The sequence below is a fragment of the Zootoca vivipara genome, chromosome 15 (assembly GCF_965207765.1).
Source record: "Zootoca vivipara chromosome 15, rZooViv2.hap1.1, whole genome shotgun sequence".
In the NCBI taxonomy this organism is placed as follows: Eukaryota; Metazoa; Chordata; class Lepidosauria; order Squamata; family Lacertidae; genus Zootoca; species Zootoca vivipara.
This window is the reverse complement of record NC_142598.1, coordinates 5,041,260-5,061,715: the sequence shown is the minus strand read 5'-3', so window position 1 is coordinate 5,061,715 and position 20,456 is coordinate 5,041,260. Positions and strand designations below refer to the sequence as shown.

Here is a 20,456-nt window from a genome sequence, read left to right as displayed (position 1 = left end):
AATAAGGCATGATTGATCACTACCAGGGGTTGAATTCAACAAATTTTCACTCAGAGTAGACCCACCATGGTTAACTTTGGTCCATTTATTTTTTTGTACCTACTTCATATAAAGGTTACAGCCCCAAGTTTCCCTCCCACAAAAGAGGCACCATTGGCATATCAGCTTAAATTGGGAAAACTCTGCCACCTGACAATCCAGAATCAAAGCCAGGTCCAGGAGCATTCCCAGGCTGTGGACCTGATTTTTCATGGTGCGTCTAATGCCATCCCAAACAAGCTGCATCACTATCCCAGGATTACTAGTCCTATCAACCAAAAACACATTTATCTTGTCTGGATTAAATCTCACTTAGTCAACTACCATCCAAAGTGGATTAAATCCCAATTTGTTAGCTGATGTTTGATCCTACACACCAGTTGAAGACTCTCTCCTTGATAGAAAAGGACATTTAGCTTACTGGTGACTCCACACCCCCAACTCTCCAGACAATCCCTTCTAGTTACCGGTATGTAGATGCTAAACAGCAAGATGGAAATCTGTGGAATGCCATAAACCAAGCTGCCTTGAGGGTCTTGTTGAAAGGTGTGTGTATGTGTGTTTATTTTTTTATTTATAAATACATATATAAATAAACCAGTAGAGGTTAGTGCTCACTGAGACTGATAGGGCAGAAGGTAGGGAGGTAGACATTACATGGAGCCACCACAGATAAGTCCCATTCATGCACCACCACCCTCTGAACTTTTTCAGGTCGACATACGGTAATTAATCAGGAAGTAATGAATTAAGTGGACTGTGTGAAGCAAGGATGGATGGAACACGCAATTCATTCTCCCTCCCGCCCTCCCATGTGCTATGGTCCCAGGTCCTGATCACGTTGCTACAGTGATAGCTTGGGGGGGGGGGGGTTGAGCCGAAACTCAACAGCTCTCAGGTAGGTTCCATTGCCATTGTAAGAGAACAAGGGAGGCATTCATGGTGAGTTCCAGCACCTCTTTTTCTAGAAAAATAGCACTAGTGATGGCTATTTCATGCAATCACAAGTAATGTATTTAGATTTAGAATCAAGCAGGGCTGCCTTTATAAAGGGTCACTACTAGAAAGCATAGAAGCATAGCATGGGAGTGGGGAGCCTATTATTATTTATTAAATTTGTATGTCGCAAAATACATAATAAAAATAACAAAAACAAACCAATAATCCCTCCTCCCACAACACAATTAAAAGCGCATTGGATATCAATCAGCCAAAGGTCTGGTTGAAGAAGAACATTTTCACCTGGCACTTAAAGGTGTATAATGGCTTAAAAAGTAAGCCAATCATTGAAAGGCAGGTATGAAATGTTATAAATGAATAAATTCATGAGAACAAACATCTTTAAAGCAAATTGGCATTTGACGATTTATTATGTTTTGTATATTCTGCTGCATGCCGCCCAAATGGGTGAGGTATATATAAAATTATAATAATAATAATAATTGAAGGCACCGGCTGAACCTTCCTGGGGAGAGCACTCCACAAATGGGGAGCCACTGCAGAAAAGGCCCATTCTCATGTTACCACCCTCCAGACCTCTCCTGGAGAAGACACACTAAGAAGGGCCTCAGAGTATGATCTCAGGGTCCAAGTAAGTTAAATGATCTTCCAGATATTGTTGAACTCCCAACTCCCATCCAGTTCCTATCAGCCTCAACAAACTCACTCAGCGTTCAGGAAGTTATTTCCACTCAATCACAGTTGTCTCTAAGACTAAGTGACTGTGGTTGTGTGCATCTTTGAAACATGAAAAATAACAGTTGCTATGGTGACCTGTCCTTGGGATCACAAAGGACAGGAAGAGTTAAAAAAAACTTCTTTTAATATATCCTGCTTATTGAGTAACTTCCTCCACAGAGCAGCTTATTATCTCCAATAAAAACCAACTCCACCTGTTAATAAAATATAAAAATACAATGCAGCTAAAAAAAAGTGATGGGGAAAATGCATTGAAAAGTGTGGGACAGCAATTGTTTGATGCAATGTCATATAACCCAGGCATCCCCAAACTTCGGCCCTCCAGATGTTTTGGACTACAATTTCCATCTTCCCCGACCACTGGTCATGTTAGCTAAGGATCATGGGAGTTGTAGGCCAAAACATCTGGAGGGCCGCAGTTTGGGGATGCCTGATATAACCTCTAGGCAAATCAATCATTCAAAATGAATGCTCAATAAACAGCCCATCTCATTTAATCTCCCCCCTCTAAATGTGCAAACAAATCAGGACAAATGCTCAATAAACAGGCTATCTGGAAGCGATCTAGGTCTGACATTCATGTAAGGTAAAGGTAAAGGGAAGCCCGACCATTAGGTCCAGTTGCGAACGACTCTGGGGTTGTGGCGCTCATCTCGCTTTACTGGCTAAGGGAGTCGGCGTACAGCTTCCGGGTTATGTGGTCAGCATGACTAAGCCGCTTCTGGCGAACCAGAGCAGTGCACGGAAACACCATTTACCTTCCCACCAGAGCGGTACCTATTTATCTACTTGCACTTTGAAGTGCTTTCGAACTGCTAAGTTGGCAGGAGCAGGGACCGAGCAACGGGAGCTCACTCCGTCGCGGGGATTCGAACCGCTGACCTTCTGATCGGCAAGCCCTAGGCTCTGGGGTTTAGACCACAGCGCCACCCGTGTCCCTGACATTCATGTATAATACACCTTTTAATCTTGTCAGTGCTGGGATGTATATTTGACTTAATTACTTTCTTACCTGCAATGCACACAAGAAAGGAGGAATTAGTATGGAAAGTTTCTGGGGCAAACTTTGAGGTGGATTTAAAATAGATTCTGACAGTAAAGTGGGCAATGAGTTATTACGGCTGATAAAGTTAAAGCAACCCCAGCAAATGCTGAGCAGATGCAGTCTAGCATTAATCATCTCTAAGCCCTAAAATGAGCAAAAGTACCAAAAGATTTGACTAGAGGTTATGCAGCACTTCTCATACTGCACTTTTCAAGAAGCCTTAAATCTTCTTGCAAATATGCCATCCACCTTTTATTGATGGGGTACAGAAAAAGGATACATTTCAGTCAAACAGTAAAGTAATAGCAAGTCCAAGAATAAAACCCAGGTCTCCTGACAATGTTCTATCCTCAAACAATTTGGGCAGGGATAGCAAAAGCATTCTTTACAGAGAGGTGGCCAGCTGCTACCACAACAAGAGTTCAGAGTTAAAATGCCTTCATCTATATTTTTAAGAAAAGAGCCTATATAGATTTTGCAGACCAACAATACTCACAACCAAGATCTGGGGTCAAACACATTCCTTAAGCTTGAGGACCAGAAATTACTTTCATTCAGTAATTAATGAGTTAAAAATATAGCTAGTAACATTTCTCATAAACACAATAAGTTTAATTCTGCTGCTTCCAATAGGGCTTACTTTGAAATAAATATATTTAAAAGTAGGTCTAAGTAACAAACATACCAACTGAAATTGTTACATATTTTATTTATTGTTTTGATATTGTATCCAAACAGCCCTGCTAAATTACTCTTTTAATGTGTTCAGGATAATGCTGGAGGAAAGAATATAGATTGTGGTGTTGGATCAATGAGTGTTGTAACTGATAAGGCTACAAGTATGGCACAGCATAAGCTTTGCTTTAAACTCAGCCAGCACTGCAGAGGAGCTGTTTAGATGCATGGCATGGAAAATTCTGATGAGCGTAGGCTAAACTAGCTGTGGAGGAGATTAAACCAATTATTAGGCATTCAGTAGTTATTCCACCACCCACTGATGGGTATATGGGGATGGGTGAGGGAACAACCACACACTGTTTTTTGAATCATAGTTACTCAAATCAATTTTCCATTACAAAGAAAATTCAAGCAATGACCTGGCTTGCTTTAAAATGGTACTTTCCCTCTGAATGGTCTTTCTAATGCATTCACCTGCTATTCACATAACATGATTAGTCCTCTATAACAGTCTATATCTGTTCCAAAGCAGGACAACTATGGGGGGGGGCAATAGAATCACAGAGTTGTAAAGTTGGAAGGGACCCAACCCCACATCCAATTTATTATTACAAAATAAGTAAATAAACTACCTTTGACAACAGAGATGCCAAACATTGTAAGAGTCCTGCTGGATCAGGCTGAGGGCCCACCTAGTCAAGCAGCCTGTTTCCCAGAGTGGCCAAGTATCTGCTTCCAAGAAATTTGCTAGCGGGCAACAGCTCTCCCATTTCCTTTCAGCAACAGGTTTTTGAACCTGGAAGTTCCTTAAGCTATAATGGCTAATAGCCCCCGATAGGCCCATTCACCAGTCTAATCCCCTTTTAATACCCTCACCCCAAAGTCTATTTGTGTCTGTTTGCATCCACCTCCAGAATGCTTTGCTAGCATAAGTGAGTAGCGTGGCAAGATGTAAGAATAGAATTTCTGCATCTTTCATTGTTTTGAGTTTTTGTCATCTCTGCACCTTCCAAAATGCCACCTTTTACACACAACTATTAAATTTACAGACTGCCCCCCCCCAATCAAGTGAATAAATAAAAATACTTTAGCAAATGTAGAAATAATCAGGATATTTGAAATTGAAATTCTCGCTGAGGTCATTTGTATGTTGTGGTGCTTTCTAGCGACACAACTGGCAATCCAACTGAGTGATAGGCGTGGCTTCTGCCAACTGACCAATCACATCACAGGTAGTTTGGTTCTGAAAGCTTCTCATGACTTCCAGCATTTTCTCCTGAAAGCAAGCACCTGCAGGGCCTGTAAATAAATCCTGGCTATGCCCATGGTTACAGGAACCTTTCCCATTTTAAAAAACTGGTCACCCTGTGGCAGGAATATTGCCTGAAACTTGGCAAAGAGCACTATAAATGAACTGCACACAAAAGGTTTCACCTGCATTTGGAAAAAAGACAGCATCTTGTGACACTCACAGCAGCCATAACACCACGGCCCACTTGCAGCTCTATCCTGTTGGCAAGCATAGCAACCAAGGGGCAAAAGTGGTGGTGCTTAACAGACCTGGAAGGAAGCAAAGACTTAATAATGAATGTGGACGCTAAATTAGAGGAAGCCAACCATTAATAGTGTCTGCTTAGGAAACCACTCAGAAACCTTATGTAAACCATATATTTATAAGCAATTATTTCCAGTGCTTACTTATAAATAAATATTGATTAGTCAGTTGGTTTGTGAACTGGTGAAAAAAGAAATTCCTATTTGGGATACTCTCAATATTATACATTAAAAAGTCAATATGAAATAATACCAACTCAGGTGATATCCTATCATATGCAAGGAATGTAGCCAAGGGGTGTTGAAATTCAGTGCTTTAAAAAAATGTACCGAAGCCATAACAAAACCCAGTTCTGTTGACAATTTGCATGAATTTACTTAACATGTGAACTTTATTTGGTGCAGTTTATTTATTTAGGAGGGGGTAAGCACTGCATGATTGAATGTTTTCCCAGTTTGTGACATGAACTGAGTAAAAGGTGTCAAAACTGTTAATACTTCAGAAGTGGCAATGAAGTGCAGGAGACAGAAGTAGTGGAAAGTGGCCCAACAATTGCAGATTATCTCTGACTTCTAAGAATTTAGCAGAATTACCGGTAGCAATATATTTTTATACATAACAATGAAGACTAGTAACTTGTTCTAGGTTTCTCAAGATTCCATACAAGTTGCTAGTTCCTGAATTAGAAGCCTCTGCAGTATGACCACTCTAGTCATGTAGGTTTCTGGATATCCCAAAATGTACCTCTCAAAAGCTGGACAAAGTTAGCCTTTCTGAACACCAGACAGACACATGAATGACTGATGGAACTCATCTACACTAACCTGCAATTCACACCAAGCGACTTCTACCCAGGTTTCTGTGTCCAGGCCCTTGAACACTGTTTTGAAGGCCCCTCTCCCCAGCTCAATGTCAAATTTCAGAAACCTTCCTCCAGGCGATGTAGCCACAGCCTTCATCTCGGCCTCCTCTTCTATTTCTTTCTTGGTTCTTTCCTTTGAAGCTTCCAAATTCACCTTTGAGCCATGCTCACATCTGGCCTCCTGGCCTGCCACCAGACTGCTGGAAGAAAGATGAGCCACCCTCTGGTCACCCATCACAAACTGCTCCTGTTCATCCTTTGGAGTGGGTTCCAAGGTCTTTTCATCCTCCATTATCTCCACACTCTTTCGGAAAAACCTTTTCCTCTCTGTAGTTGCCCCAGAGGCAGGTGTGTTGACATCCTCTTTGGTCCTGGTCTCCATGGTCAAAGGGGCAACAGCAGAGGAGTCCCTACCTTCCAAAGAGACTCCATCAGGTTTCTCTGATTCCTCTGTGCTGGCTGATTCACCAGAGTCCGTAGCCATGACACAGCCGAGCCTTGGCACTTGGATATGTTAAGTGTTTCCCTTCCTCTTCACTTCAGGCACATCATGAGTAACAGCAATGTTACCAGGACTTATTTCCTCTCAGATTATCATAAGATTCCCATGGCAACCTGTAACAAGAAGGAGGGGAGGGAAAACAGGATCATTTTAGAAAGTGAAATACAAAGCAGCCAGCCACCAAAAATGCAGCTTTCACTTAATTAATCTGGTCTCCCTTAATCTCAACAACGCAAACCTGTTTGCTTTTCTTTCCTTTTTGCTAAAACTTTATTATTGCTTTAAACTCAATGAGAGTTACATGCAATATAGATCAAATCATACAGTAAAGGCTTCAATATATTCTGTTACATCAAGTATACTGTATACAAAAGCACTGACTGTTTGACATACAAAAAGAACTTGCTGACCTAGGTATCTCTCCTCCCTTCCTACTCAACTATTGTAAATTAGTTCACCCAATTGCCAAAGCTGAACTAATGCGAACATTCTCAAATACACCTTTCCTGTTGGTCATCTCTCATTTTATTATTTGTATTACAAAGTACTGCATTCACCTAAGAAAATATCAAAATTCCAATTCTTGTTGGATGCTTAGAAAGGCCAGTGAATATTGTAGCCTCACACAGAGGACTATATAAAAAACATTTCTTAAACCTACCTCCATGCAAAAAACTTTCAAACAGAAAGAAATTAGGAAGTATGTACATATATAGGAATTATATTGCTTCCACTAGGTCATACAATAGCAAGGGAGCAAGGAACAGAACCCCCAGTCTGTTGATCAAAAATCCTAATACTGTACTGTCATTTATCTGAGGCAGTGTATGTATCTAAATTGACATACAGTATGCTGCCTTAGAACAGAAACCAGCTAACAGCTTTTCTTAGACACCACTCCCCTTATGTCCTGCCCTTACCACAATTGCTCCTTATAAATTAACTGAAAGAAGTACTTCTATTCTCATGTTATGAATGTGCATTGTGGGTGCTTAATAATTAAGTCCGGATAAACTGGTATTTCCTGCTAGCATGTTGTATTATGAAGGTAGCACTGCCGGCCACAGTGCTTGGGATTTTGAATGCGGTTTTGAGGCTTTTTCTAACAGCTTTCAAATGTAAAAAAGAAAAAAATCAATTGTTCAATGGAAATGCATTTAATTAGCTAGCATACAACAACAGCAAAGCTTCAAGCAAATGGATGAGTTAATGGACTCCCTTTAAAACCCTCTAGATACTTGCAGTCATATGCCAAGTTTGTTTACAAATATGTACTGTACTGGAATTAAGGCACATCTACTTGGCTTCCCTGCGGAAGCCAAGATCCTTCACCTTACTTTGTAACCAACTAATCAAAGGCTTTTAAATATATAATTTGTTTCTGAAATAATTTGGTCCAACCCATGTTGTTTTATCAAAGTGTAATCTTGGTGCTGGAGGAGACTCTTGAGAGTCCCATGGACTGCAAGAAGATGAAACCTATCCATTCTGAAGGAAATCAGCCCTGAGTGCTCACTGGAAGGACAGATCGTGAAGCTGAGGCTCCAATACTTTGGCCACCTCATGAGAAGAGAAGACTCCCTGGAAAAGACCTGTCCCTGATGTTGGGAAAGATGGAGGGCACAAGGAGAAGGGGACGACAGAGGACGAGATGGCTGGACAGTGTTCTCGAAGCTACGAATATGAGTTTGACCAAACTGCGGGAGGCAGTGGAAGACAGGAGTGCCTGGCGTGCTATGGTCCATGGGGTCACGAAGAGTCGGACACGACTAAACAACAACAACAATCTTGGGGAAGTAGGGAAGACTTAAGGTATTCATTTGAAAAAAGAGCAAACTGAAACCTTGAGGTTCATTCATCAGCAAGTAGAATGTACCTGACGGAAGGCTCCTATGAAGCTATTACCAGTATCACAGCATGTCCATGGGAAACTATTTTGTAGTTCTGAGCATCTTTTAAAGAATAAAAGTATCTAGTCCCTGCTAGATAAATATTCCATTGAAAAAGCATATTTTGAATGTAAGCTTTTAATATGGGAAGAAATATAACACAAGAAGAAGAAAAAAAGAGAATAAATACAGAATTTGAACTATCTCACAAGGCAACTGTGGGTTAAAGCATTCTTTTCCTCCAACAATCTCAATTCATTTTTGAACAACATTTCATAATTACAGACAAAAATTACAAATTACAAATATTTCTATTCCATTGAAGTATATTTCAAAGACTCAGAAATGAAAAGCAACCTTCCTTTTTAGTAATCTCATAACTAGTCCTGGAGGGCACCAGGCTGGGGAAGTCTGGTTTATCCCAAGCAGGAAATATAGGGACAGTAGAATCATCAAATGACAAGTCATTAAAAGGAGCCAGTGGTGTACTGATTAACAGTGGTGGACTAGGACTGCGGGACCAGGGTTCAAATTACCACTCAATCAGAAAGTTTACTGGGGTTTGTCACCATCTCTTTTATCCTCTCTGTGAGGATAAAATGGGGAGGGAACTATGTGTGCCTCTTTGAGCTCCTCTGAGAATGAGATATAAATGTAATAAATAAATAAATGTGCTGAAGATGGATAAGAAAATTGTACTGGAGTCTAAATAAATTCTGTCTTTACTGAAGAAACTTTTGGAGAGCTAGCTGTACCTGAACAACTGTGTTGGCGGATTGCATCGGAATAACTATGTCAAATATTTTTAGATGTGGTTTTAGTACTGATTGTCACATTCAAAACTGGCAACTTATTGAAGCTGGATGGCATTCACCCAGAGTTGAAAGGAACTCAAGTATGAAATTGTTGATCTTTTACAAAAAGTATGTGACTTATCACTAAGTTATATATTTGAACTGGAAGGTAGTCAAAGCAATACCAGTTTTTTTAAAGGTAGACACAGGATATTACAGACTTGTCAGTCTACTTCTGTCTTAGATGGCTGATAAACAGCATTATTAAAGACAGTGTTATTAAGCTATAGCAGAACATACAATACAAAAAGAAATGTTTGTAAAAAGAAGTATTTGCTTCACCAAATATTGAGAAGTCTTTCAGCTTGTTGCTAAACTATAATCAAGCCATTATTAAATTAGATTTTCAAAAATCATCTGACAAACCCCACATATATTAAGTAACAGAAACATTGCCACCCAATCCCAATCCCACCCCCACCCACCCTCCCACCTCGTAGCCACCTCCTTCCCCCTCTTTCTTCCCAGTGTCTCAACAAATGAAACTGATTTGCAAAAATGATACATGTAAAAAATATGAGAGAGAGACACTGCACATCTCTCTGTAAATCAAGGAATCTTTAATAAAAATACTTCCCAAAAAAATCATCTGACAAAATATCTCAAAATAACTAGGATGTGTGGCAACTTTTGCCAGCAAGTCCACCACACCGTGTTATGGCTAGGAAATGATTACTAATATTCAGCCCAACACAGCGGATACATTATATCAAAGAAGCCAGTGAAATTCTATCAATATCTCATTTATGTAGCTCTGCTCTCTTTATGCAATCAAAAGGCTGAAAGAAATTCTAAATTCAAATATGCTATGAAAATTAATCACAACAACCTGCCAAATCTGTAACAATAAATGTTATTAATAGCTACCCCAGCACCACCAAAAAGACAAGATGGGGCAAAATGTGAATGAATTCACAGGTGCAACTTTGCTGCCAAGGTCATTAGCAAAAATGGTACTAAGTGTATATGCTAACAGGTGCAGACATATGACATATGATCAACAGTTCACCCTTGAGGCCAAAAGCCAGCTGAGCCACAGTGACATTCCCATGGTGACTCTTAACTGCAGAGAAGCCCCAGCTTGTATACACAAATGCTAGTTTTAAAAAGGTTCATTGTTTTTGTTCTTTTTTTAAAGCAACTACTTCATTTGCTCACAATGTCATTTTAGAAAACACGAGACTACGTGGCAGGGAAATGCTGGGAGCAATTTAATGTTTTTACTTATTCGAGGTTCAATTTTGTTTTACTTTTTAGTCATCCCAACCCTGGAGACTGTGGTTGGGTTACAATGCAGTGAGCCCACAAATTAGCCAGACTAAAACTAGTAGAAGAGATTTAAAAATTCTGAGAGAAAGCCCTGGCTATCTGTCTTGTCTTAAAGTAATAAAATGCAATTTAACAACTATAACTTGGGAGGAAAATACTTAAAACAAAATTGAAGAAAGTATCTAGGCTTGAATACAGTGGAGAATGGCCAAGGTTATAATTGGCCAGAACTGAAAGCAAGTCAGCAGTAGACAGGATTGCCAAAAAAACCAATGCATCTACTATGCCATTTTGGGTTCATCTCCTTTAACAGAATGCTATATTTAAGCCACAGGAAGCAGCAATACTGACCTTGCTTAGCACTGATTAGGTCTCAGCTAATAATAATAATAGTAATTTTATTATTTGTATGTCACCCATCTGACTGGGTTGCCCCAGCCACTCTAGGCGGCTCCCAACAGAGTATTAAAAACATGATAAAACATGAAATATTAAAAACTTCCCTAAACAGGGATAAAATAATGCTATCTAGTATTGGTCACAATATTTTATAAAATATGCCAGGGATGTCCAACCAGTAGATTGCAATCTACCGGTAGATCCCCGGCTGATCCTGGTAGCTCGCGGGATCCTTATCGTGTACAAAAAGTTACAGGGGGAAAGCTAAAAACTGTGCAATCCTCCCCCTCCCCCCCAAAAAACTCAACAACTTTGGGCACTACCCTCCTTAAAAAAGCTCAACAATTCTGGGCAATCCACTCACCCCACACACGCTCCTCCTCCCTCCAATGACAATGGGTAAATCACTGCCAGTTTTTTTTATACTGGGAGTAGATCACAGTCTCTTGGGAGTTGGACATGCCTGAAATATGCCAATAAACATATATGTTAAATATGGTTGCCACTGAGAAGAGGGAGTAGCAGGCTTGAGTTGCAGTAGGCTGAAGGTGGATATCAAAAAACTCTTCCATACTATAAAAATAGTTGGGCACTAGAATGAGTAGTCCAGAGAAGTTATGCAATCATCTTCCTTAACCTTAAAAAAATGGCAGAACAATGGAAACCTATTGCAGAGACTTCAACTGGGTGATCCTCAAGGTCCCATTCAACTCTATACAGAAAAACAATAATACAGTAATGCTGCTTCCACCTATGACTATCTAATCTATCATATCTCTTCTGGCACTGAATGCTTCTGGATTAACTTCTGACTCACATTAAAGAAACCTGGGCAGGGTAACAAATGGCCAGTCAGCAGATTCCCCTTCCCTGATCCATGATTCTTCAAAACCTTAGCCATCTAATAGAACAGTTATTAGATTAATCATATCTGTAATCTGAATAATGCACATAAATATTTTGGAACAGTCTCTCTAGCTATCATGGGTATAAAACTTTGCAGCATGAAGGAAGGGTTACAATAAAGAGATCTGAGAGTCCTCTATGGGAAAGGCTTTTTGCTGAACAGTCCAGAAAATTTTCTTTTGAGGAAGTTTGATGGGTGGGCTTGGCCATACAATTATAATACAAATGATCAACACATTCAGTGTCAGAAACAAATCTCTAACAACCACAGTAACTGAAATTGCCTTAGTGTCAAAATGATTTCTGTTGACCCCATCATTATTTTTCTGAAGTGGTCCTTAGTATGACATTGGTTCCTACTTGTAAATCTCCGATGAGGAAACAACAGTCATAGTTGATGCTGGACTTTGTTTCAAGACAACATTCATAGATGGAAGAGGTTACAGTTTTACCGACAGAGAAAAATACAGATTCTGGTTAACAAATCAGCACATCTATAAAGTTAAAAAGAGCCGGCTCACAAGTTTTGGCTACCTTCCACAATCCGACAAGCTATGAACATAGATGTAGAGTAGCTGTTAGGCAGAAATTAGATGTAGGATTGGTTTTTGCCTAAGTCAAAAAGTGATTGAAGCTTAAGCCACTTTAAATAAACTGTCCAGCATGAATGAAAGCAGCAGCAGCAGCATAGGAACTAAGGGTTTTAGATGTAAGCCAGGAGCTCACCTTAGCCATGAACTCACTGGATGGCTGCTGAGAAGACACTCTCAACTTCAGTCCCTCATCTTTATTAGAATTACTTTGATAATATATAGAAAGAAGGCTCAACACTAAGAAAGCACTATCTAAATGACTATTAATATTTTATGGGAAGAAGAAGAAGAATATGAAACCACAGTGTATTTTGTTCGTTAAAAACCCAATTATCATCATCATCATCATTAACGTTTCTAAAAACAAAGGGTGAAATCAAACGTTGCCATTTTGCTTACAAAATGGCTTTTGACCGACCTGAGGTGTCTACTAATATTAGGCAAGGAGAGGTGACTTTTGACAATTTGCCCTTCCCACCATGCCTGTTGAAAATCTATTCCAAACTGTTGGGTGACCCTCCAGAATAGTGTGGAAGGTGGTGCAGGAGGCTGCAAGGGGATCAAAAGCTCAAAAGTTGTTCCGCTTGAACTGGATTTCACCCAAATGATTTTCTCCAGTACGCTTTCTTCACAATATGCAAAAGCTACTCTTCCCAGGTTTTCATTCTTAAAGACTATATTGAAAACCCTGGACAAGGCATGGGCAGAGCCAGAAGTGTTACAAATGCAGCATCTGCCAGAATATCAACTCCTGAACATAACATACGCTTCAGAAATGTCAAGGAAATGTCTCAACCTCACCTATGCTGGAAAAAAATTATTTAACATTTAAAATGTCTGCTACTCTTAGAATATGGAACAGCTGTGACTTTGTAGCTGATCATTTGACAAAGTGCCATGTACTCAAGCTATATTCAGGACTGGGAAAAGTTCACCTGCAAATTAGGAAAAAGCTGTTTGAGACATTTAGGAGAGTTTAAACAGACCCAGGTGGTGCTGTGGTTAAACCACTGAGCCTAGGGCTTGCTGATCAGAAGGTCGGCGGTTCGAATCCCTGTGATGGGGTGAGCTCCCGTTGCTTGGTCCCAGCTCCTGCCAACCTAGCAGTTCGAAAGCACATCAAAATGCAAGTAGATAAATAGGAACCGCTACAGCGGGAAGGTAAACGGCGTTTCCATGTGCTGCTCTGGTTTGCCAGAAGCGGCTTTGTCATGCTGGCCACATGACCTGGAAGCTATACGCCGGCTCCCTCAGCCAATAATGCGAGATGAGCGCGCAACCCCAGAGTCGGTCACGACTGGACCTAATGGTCAGGGGTCCCCTTTACCTTTACCCTTTTAAACAGATAATACTGTATTCATTATGATCAGTAAACAAGCATTGAAACTATGCTAAATCTACATATTCTAGCCAGTAGAAAAGAAACATAAGACAAACCAGGAACCCTGACTTAAAAGCAATGCTTTCTCTATCTGTACTATCAGAAGTGTGATTTGGTCCTCCATATTTGATCACAATGTTCACAGAACTCAGAATTTCTACCTATACTTCCAATGCTCCAATTCAGTCCTTGACAGTCTCTTTTACTCAATGTTCCTCTACACTTTAAGCAAATTTAAAAATGCTAGCATCACCTACTACAGCTCAGAAGGCAAGTATATCTAAAAGGAAGAATCCATATCATGTTAGATGTTGAGAAGTGACTGTAGGAAGCAAAAAGGCAATAATCTAAAACTAAAACAATAATCCCAAAGCAATCTCCTGCCCAACACTCAAGGAGAAGTCAAGAACTAACCATGCCTATAGAGAGAAGGAAGGAATGCCCACCTGTTATTTTGAGAGAGGTACAAAGTCTAGTGTTAGGGTTTACTACTAGGTCCAAGAAACAGAAAAGTTCTCTTAAATTTTACACAAAATCCAAGCTCGAGTCTAGACTAATAGGGCTGATAAAGGGAGCTCTGGTCCACCTGTTCTAACTGCCTCAGGTTTCAATAGGAGTCATTTGCTGCCACTTTTTAAATGTCACCCACAAACAAATTAAAAAGATGGATAAGATACTAAATTAGGTAAAACTGTTGTTTACCAAATAATACAACCTTGTAAAGAAGTCCACAAAATCTATAAGAATGCAAAAAACAAAACAAAAACAGAAATGTATACTAACCTACTTGGGGCTAGCTGAGGAGGGATGATGAGTTTGATCCCTTCTGCAGTCTGTTGTGTTTCTATGCTGGCTGCAGAAAAGGGACAAAGCACTCCATCTCACTCACCTACATGGAATTCCTTGTTGCCCATGGCTACCAGGCTAGTGGTGAAATGCATAGTCTCTGATGCTGAAACTATTCAGTAAGGGACCCAACCTCTTTTAAGAAGTCTTAGTCTTTGGCCAAAAGCAGTGTTTGGGTTCAGCTACAAATCAAAACTGTCTGCTATGCTCCCGAAAGATACGCACACAAATAATAGCTGGCTAATATATCTTTTTAGAACTGTTGGAACTCTCCATGACTTTTATTTAAAATGTACATTTCAACAGTAACTTAAAATAATCTGAATTGCTTCTACTTTCAGGTTCTGTTCTAAGTAGCCTTGTGTTTTTTTATCATAATTGCAGACACTAGTAATAAACTCATGGACAGGAGACAGAGGGCCCCTTCTGATGCCTGGTATGAATAAATCACAGCATTCTGCAACAGCAACACCCTCCCAAAGAAACCCAGCACCCAACCAGAACGTCAGACACCAACAGCCACGATGAAGCACTGTATTTCTCCCATTATTTTTGAATTCTGCTATGTATAAAAATTTTCTTTTCTTTTATTTCCCATTCTGAGGGACACCACCACCACCACCACCCTATTGCCAGATATCCTTCCATACTGCCAAAGCAACAAGAGCTTAATGGAATCTTGATCTATGCATTGCACCTTTCTAGTAGCCAAAATTCCAAGTCACAGGGGACTTTATTTCCACTTTCATGACCCAGATACTAAAATCTGCTGCTCAGCTCCCAAGTTCTTAACCAGGAACCTAGATAGCTGCAGGATATATTTAAATGCCTTTTTTACAGTCTCAAACCATGAGCAAAATTTCATAATACAACTAGGGAAGCTGGGTTTGTCTGATACTTTTTAATGCACAACAAAAGTATGCAGAAAGCACTCACCAACCTATTTGTCCCTACTATTACATGACTTTCATTTCAAATGCAGCCTAAAGGCAGCTGGATATTAAAGTATCGAAAAATAACATGATAAAAGGTACAAAACAAACACACAGCGGCAATGGTTCTAAAGAACAAGTAATAAAAATCCATCTAAGGAAAGCAAAGGAACTATGTATTTAATTTGGGTGTTCAGACAAGGAGAGATGCCCCAGATGGAAGTGCTGATCATACCCCCCACCCATCTCAATTAAAATATTTCACCAACAAAGCTAAATTACTCAAACAGCATAAACCTATGCATGTTTACTCAAAAGAAAGTCCCACGATGTCCCGTGGAGGATATTCCCCCAGGAAGTATGTTTAGTATTGTATCCAGAGTTATTTTAAAACAAACACAATCTACATATACACTCTCCCCTCTATGAGGAAAAAACCCACTGATGAATCCAGTCTGCAAAATTCCTAGGGGTGGAGGAACTACACAGCCACACACAAAAGGTCTTTAAAAAAAAATCCCGCAGAATGAGGTTGATACCACAACACAGAAGGGTACATGCAAACAAACAATAATAGAAACCACATACAAAAGGGAAAATAGAGGGTTTTTTTAGGCATGTGGTTAATAGGACATTGTGGAACAATGAGAGTAAATGCCACAAATAATTTAAGAGGCTTTCTTCTCCTCCCCTATCTAGTCCATTGGAATTCTATACACATGTACTCTGCCTCTTTCCTCCACATGCTAAATAAAATATCAGTATAAAATTCCAGCTCTATCGTTCCTCCCTGCCTCATCATTTTTGAGCACATGACTCACCCAACAAAGAAATTCCATCCATCGTGACCCCCCACACACCTGTCTTTTGAACACCAAACACCACTCACAGATTAAATCACCCCCAGCCTGGGGGGGGAACCTAATTGATACCTCAAGGCTCATATATTTTCTAGGAACTAAGTCGTGTTGATTTCAAATAAATTAATTTCTAAGTATTGGTACTTTAGATAATAACATAAATCCCCGGCCGGATCCATTTTCTACTCCAACCACCAATACTCCAACAGTGCTCAGCACGCCGATTCATCCAGACATACTGTAGTCACATGCACAAAAGCCGCCCAGACCCCCTCCTCCTCTTTTTGCGATCTCTCTTCTTACTACCCACCCATCCTTTAGGGAACAAAAACCATCCCTAGACCACCCCCTTCTTACCCAAGTGTATAAGGTTTGGGCTAGTGCCCGCGGGGAGGCATCTCTCCATCTCTGTGGACTCCTCTCAAACAAACCCCATGGAAGCAGCAAAAAGGTGGTGGGGGATGCTTACTGCATCAAGGGGGAGAAAGACCCCCACCTCCTTACAAGGAATAACTTCCGGGTAATGGTGAACCTCGTCTGATAAAGCAGGTGAAGAGCAATCCTCTCCCTTCTACCTTCTGTCTGGGCTGTACTATTCGGAGGAAACCCCTCCATATATACACAGAGAACGGGAGGAGGAGGAGGAGATGGAAGCAGAGGCAGCCCTCGTACAGCTTGACATGCCGACAAAGTCTCAATGAAGCAAACTACATGGGGTAAACCATCTGCCCTATAAAAGAGAGGGGGAGAAAGACACACAGAGAGGGATGGTGTATAAAGGCAGAACACCCGGATGTCAAACGAATATGCTCTTTCCCATCTTCAGCAGTGGAGATTTCCACTCTCTGTGAGAGCATAAGTAGGCAGAAATAAGACATGGTGATAGTATTAGCTCACTTCTGCAGACACATGTCATTTAATTTAGTCGGTTTAAAGATGTACTAGCATGACTATGCCAAGCTCAGCAAAACGTGCGTGTGCGCGCACACACACACAGCCTCATGTTCTCAGCATCTCTTGTACAGGAACAGAACAGCAACCACAAATTTACAAATGCAACCATAACATACATAGCAACCACAAATTTGCACATTTTAATCAGAAGTAAATCACATTTGATGCTCAATTTCCCAAAACACACACACTACCAAAATCACAGTACAATGTGAAAATAAAAACATGAAAATTACACCAATTTCCATAACCATTATCTTTCTAACATGTACTTCATTGAAAATACTCCCTCATCTTCCAACATCAAAAACAAAATTGAAAAGCTCACACATACTTCCACATTTATTCTAGAGCTTCAATCAATTTTAAAACTTTTGATTCATTAAAATGGCATACTGATTAATCAGGATTTTAAATTGTTTTAAATACAAGTAATTATAAAAACAAACACCAGTTATAAAAACAAACATGGCAAACACCATTTTAAAAGAGGTGGTGCCTGCTGCAGTACATGTGTGTATCATCAGAACACAAAGTACAGTAGTAATAGTCAATTACATTTTACTCAGAGTAGACCTATTGAAATTAATGGACAGGTCTTAATCATGTCCATTCATTTCAGCGGTTCTATTCTAAGTAAAATTTAGTTGAATACCACTAAGTTCTGATGTAGCAGAATGGATTGCACCACTTCAGACTGGAGGTTGGGCAACAAAGTTTTGAATGTTCCACAGTTAAAAGCTAAAGCAGCAGTCAAAAATGTCCTGGTAGTCCCTTTCTTCTCAACATGCTGGTGTTCTTCCTGCAGGGAGCACTTATACATGCAGGAGCATAAAAAATGGCAACCCCACCTGCAGTCTGAAGTGATAAAATACAGTTTCTAGCACCCCTTTCTGTTCCATGAGTAAAGCAAGCCTAAGGAGAAATCTGTGCCCCACTTTCCAAAATCCACTGTAACACTCAAGGGCTCACCAGCAGAAAAAAAATCAATGGGAAAGGGGTCTCTCAAATAGAGGAACATTTAAAACCACCGAACTAAAGGAACAGCAGGGATACTAGAGCCTAATCACCAAAAGCTGGCTTTCATGGTTTTTGAATAGACCCACTCCATTTCAACTATTCTGATGAGACAATTGCTTTTGGCTCTTACTGAAATACATTCACAAAAAGAACACCCTTAGTACCACCTGCTTCAATAAAAAAAAACAGGGCTTCTAAACCTTGTAAAAAGAAGTATTCCAAACAGTGCACTTCCTCCCATCACAGTATAGTAGGAAAACCTGCATAAATTCCCTTTTCTGTTAGGAACATAAGACGCCTAAGAGACCATTGGAGTCTCTCTCACCCCTATCTGGAGATGCCAGGGATTGAACCTGAAACCTTCTGTATGCAAAGCAGATGTTCTACCACTGACCTAGAGAAGGCACACGACTACCATCCTATAAAAGAATTATAACTATTGCCAGTTGATCCAAACATATCCTTATCAGTCTTCAGAGACTGGTCGATGTACAACCCTTGGTGTGCTGGAAGATATATCCCATAAATCTTGTGGTCAGCATTGCTGTGTAAGAAAACCATTTGTGGAGGGCCATAGCTCAGTGGTGGAGCATCCACTTTGTATGCAGTGGTTCAATCCCTTGGTTCAATCCCTATCATCTCCAGAGATAAACACACACACAATCTCAGTCCCACAAAGAATATGCCTCTGATTACAGGGGCCATTTTTATAGCACTGCTTTGTTTGACCATCCACTCAAAAATGTGTTGTTGTCTTTAATTGAAAGCCCATAAGAAACACGAGGCCAACATCCCCAAAACTACCTGCTTTTCTGCAAGCAGAAAGTCTGCTGGAAAACCTTCGACAGAGATATAAACTGTATCCGGGAGCAGCAACTAGCACACTGCAGATGACCAATAAAAAAGTAGTTGGGAACCTTATGTCCTCAAAATATGAACTAGTAGGGAATGCATTCCTGTGATGTGTTACTGCCAGGATGAAGGAATGGCATGCTTTAGTTATTCTCAGAATTCAAAAGAGTGGACCTTTCAGTTCCCGGCCGGAAACCAATGTCCCCACTGTGGAAGGATGTGTGGATCCAGAACTGGCCTCCACAATCACTTATGGACTCATTTTAAAAACCGTGTTTATGGAAGACAACCTTACTTGGCTACGAGTGATCGCCAAAGAAGAAGAAGATTATTATCACATCTTCATTCTTATCCAATTTCTGCTTCATTCAGATTAGCTCCCATAGCCAAATAAGCATACTGCCTCCGGAATTAAGGACATGTGTTTGGAGTGGAGTGAGGGAAATCTACAGCGGAAAGAGACAACCGAGGATCAGAGGCAAAACCAAAAACGTTGCAGGGCTCAGAAACTCCAGCTTGATCGATGCACACAAACATATCACCATCCCGTTTGAGACCTAGCCTGGGCTACGGTGGTTACAGTGCCAAGGAAGGCGATGCCCGTCAAGACACCGCTTTAAATCCCTTCTCAGCCACGAAGCTCACTGGGCGGCCTCAGGCCAGTCCCCCTCTCTCAGCCTGTCCTACCTCACATGGTTATTGTGATGAGGAAAGCGGCTGGGGGCACGAACGGAGGCTGCCTTGAGCCCCTTGCAAGAAAGCAGGGCACATATGTGAGCTTTCGAAAAGATGATTCGCAGGACTTTTGCACTGAGGAGCGGGACCGCCTCGGGAGTCGGGACCACGCCGCTTCCCAAGACCTTCTCCGACGGAACCTCCATTTTAGTTCACTGACCTTTCTTCTTTGGGGGCGAGTAAAGCGCCCCCCTCACACTTGGGCAACTACTTCTCCACAGCCACTGAAACTACCCCCAGAAAAGACCCAGCTGCTGAAACCTCGGTTTCCTCACCATCGCCCGCTAAGATGAGGCGAGGCGGGGAAGGAGGGAGGAGAGGCAGCGAGCGCCAGGAGAGGGGGGGGGATAATCCCCATTGACTTGACTGCATCTGCCAGCAGCAGCTCCCCCCCCCCAACAAGCCCTGGCATCGGACTATTTGCGCGCGGGGTTTCTTGGGAATTGTAGTACAAAGCGGCCTTTCCTTGTAGGAAGAAAGCGGGCGGGCGGGGAATGTGGCGGGAGAGTAGCGGCGGGTGAGATTCCACGTCGGCCATTTTGCTTTGCCTTCCGTAATGGGAAGGGATGGGGGTCGTTGCGTTGCCG

General features: G+C 41.0%; 1 protein-coding gene across 10 annotated transcripts in view; it reads right to left on the bottom strand.

Moving 5' to 3' along the window:
- Positions 1-20,256, bottom strand: part of WNK3 (WNK lysine deficient protein kinase 3) — a 90,233-nt gene extending 69,977 nt beyond the window's left edge. For 4 of the 10 annotated variants that reach the window (XM_088658632.1, XM_088658633.1, XM_088658634.1 and 1 more), the window contains exons 1-2: positions 16,666-17,014; positions 5,840-6,492 (exon numbers count right to left, since the gene is read on the bottom strand). In XM_088658632.1, coding sequence (XP_088514758.1) covers positions 5,840-6,361 — 522 coding nt within the window. In that variant the 5' untranslated portion in view covers positions 6,362-6,492; positions 16,666-17,014. Of the gene's footprint in view, positions 1-5,839; positions 6,493-11,154; positions 11,254-14,453; positions 14,532-16,665; positions 17,017-20,029 lie in introns of those variants that run through there. The other 6 variants (XM_060269240.2, XM_088658635.1, XM_088658628.1 and 3 more) reach the window with 5 other exon arrangements.
- Positions 20,257-20,456: the final 200 nt, after the last annotated feature.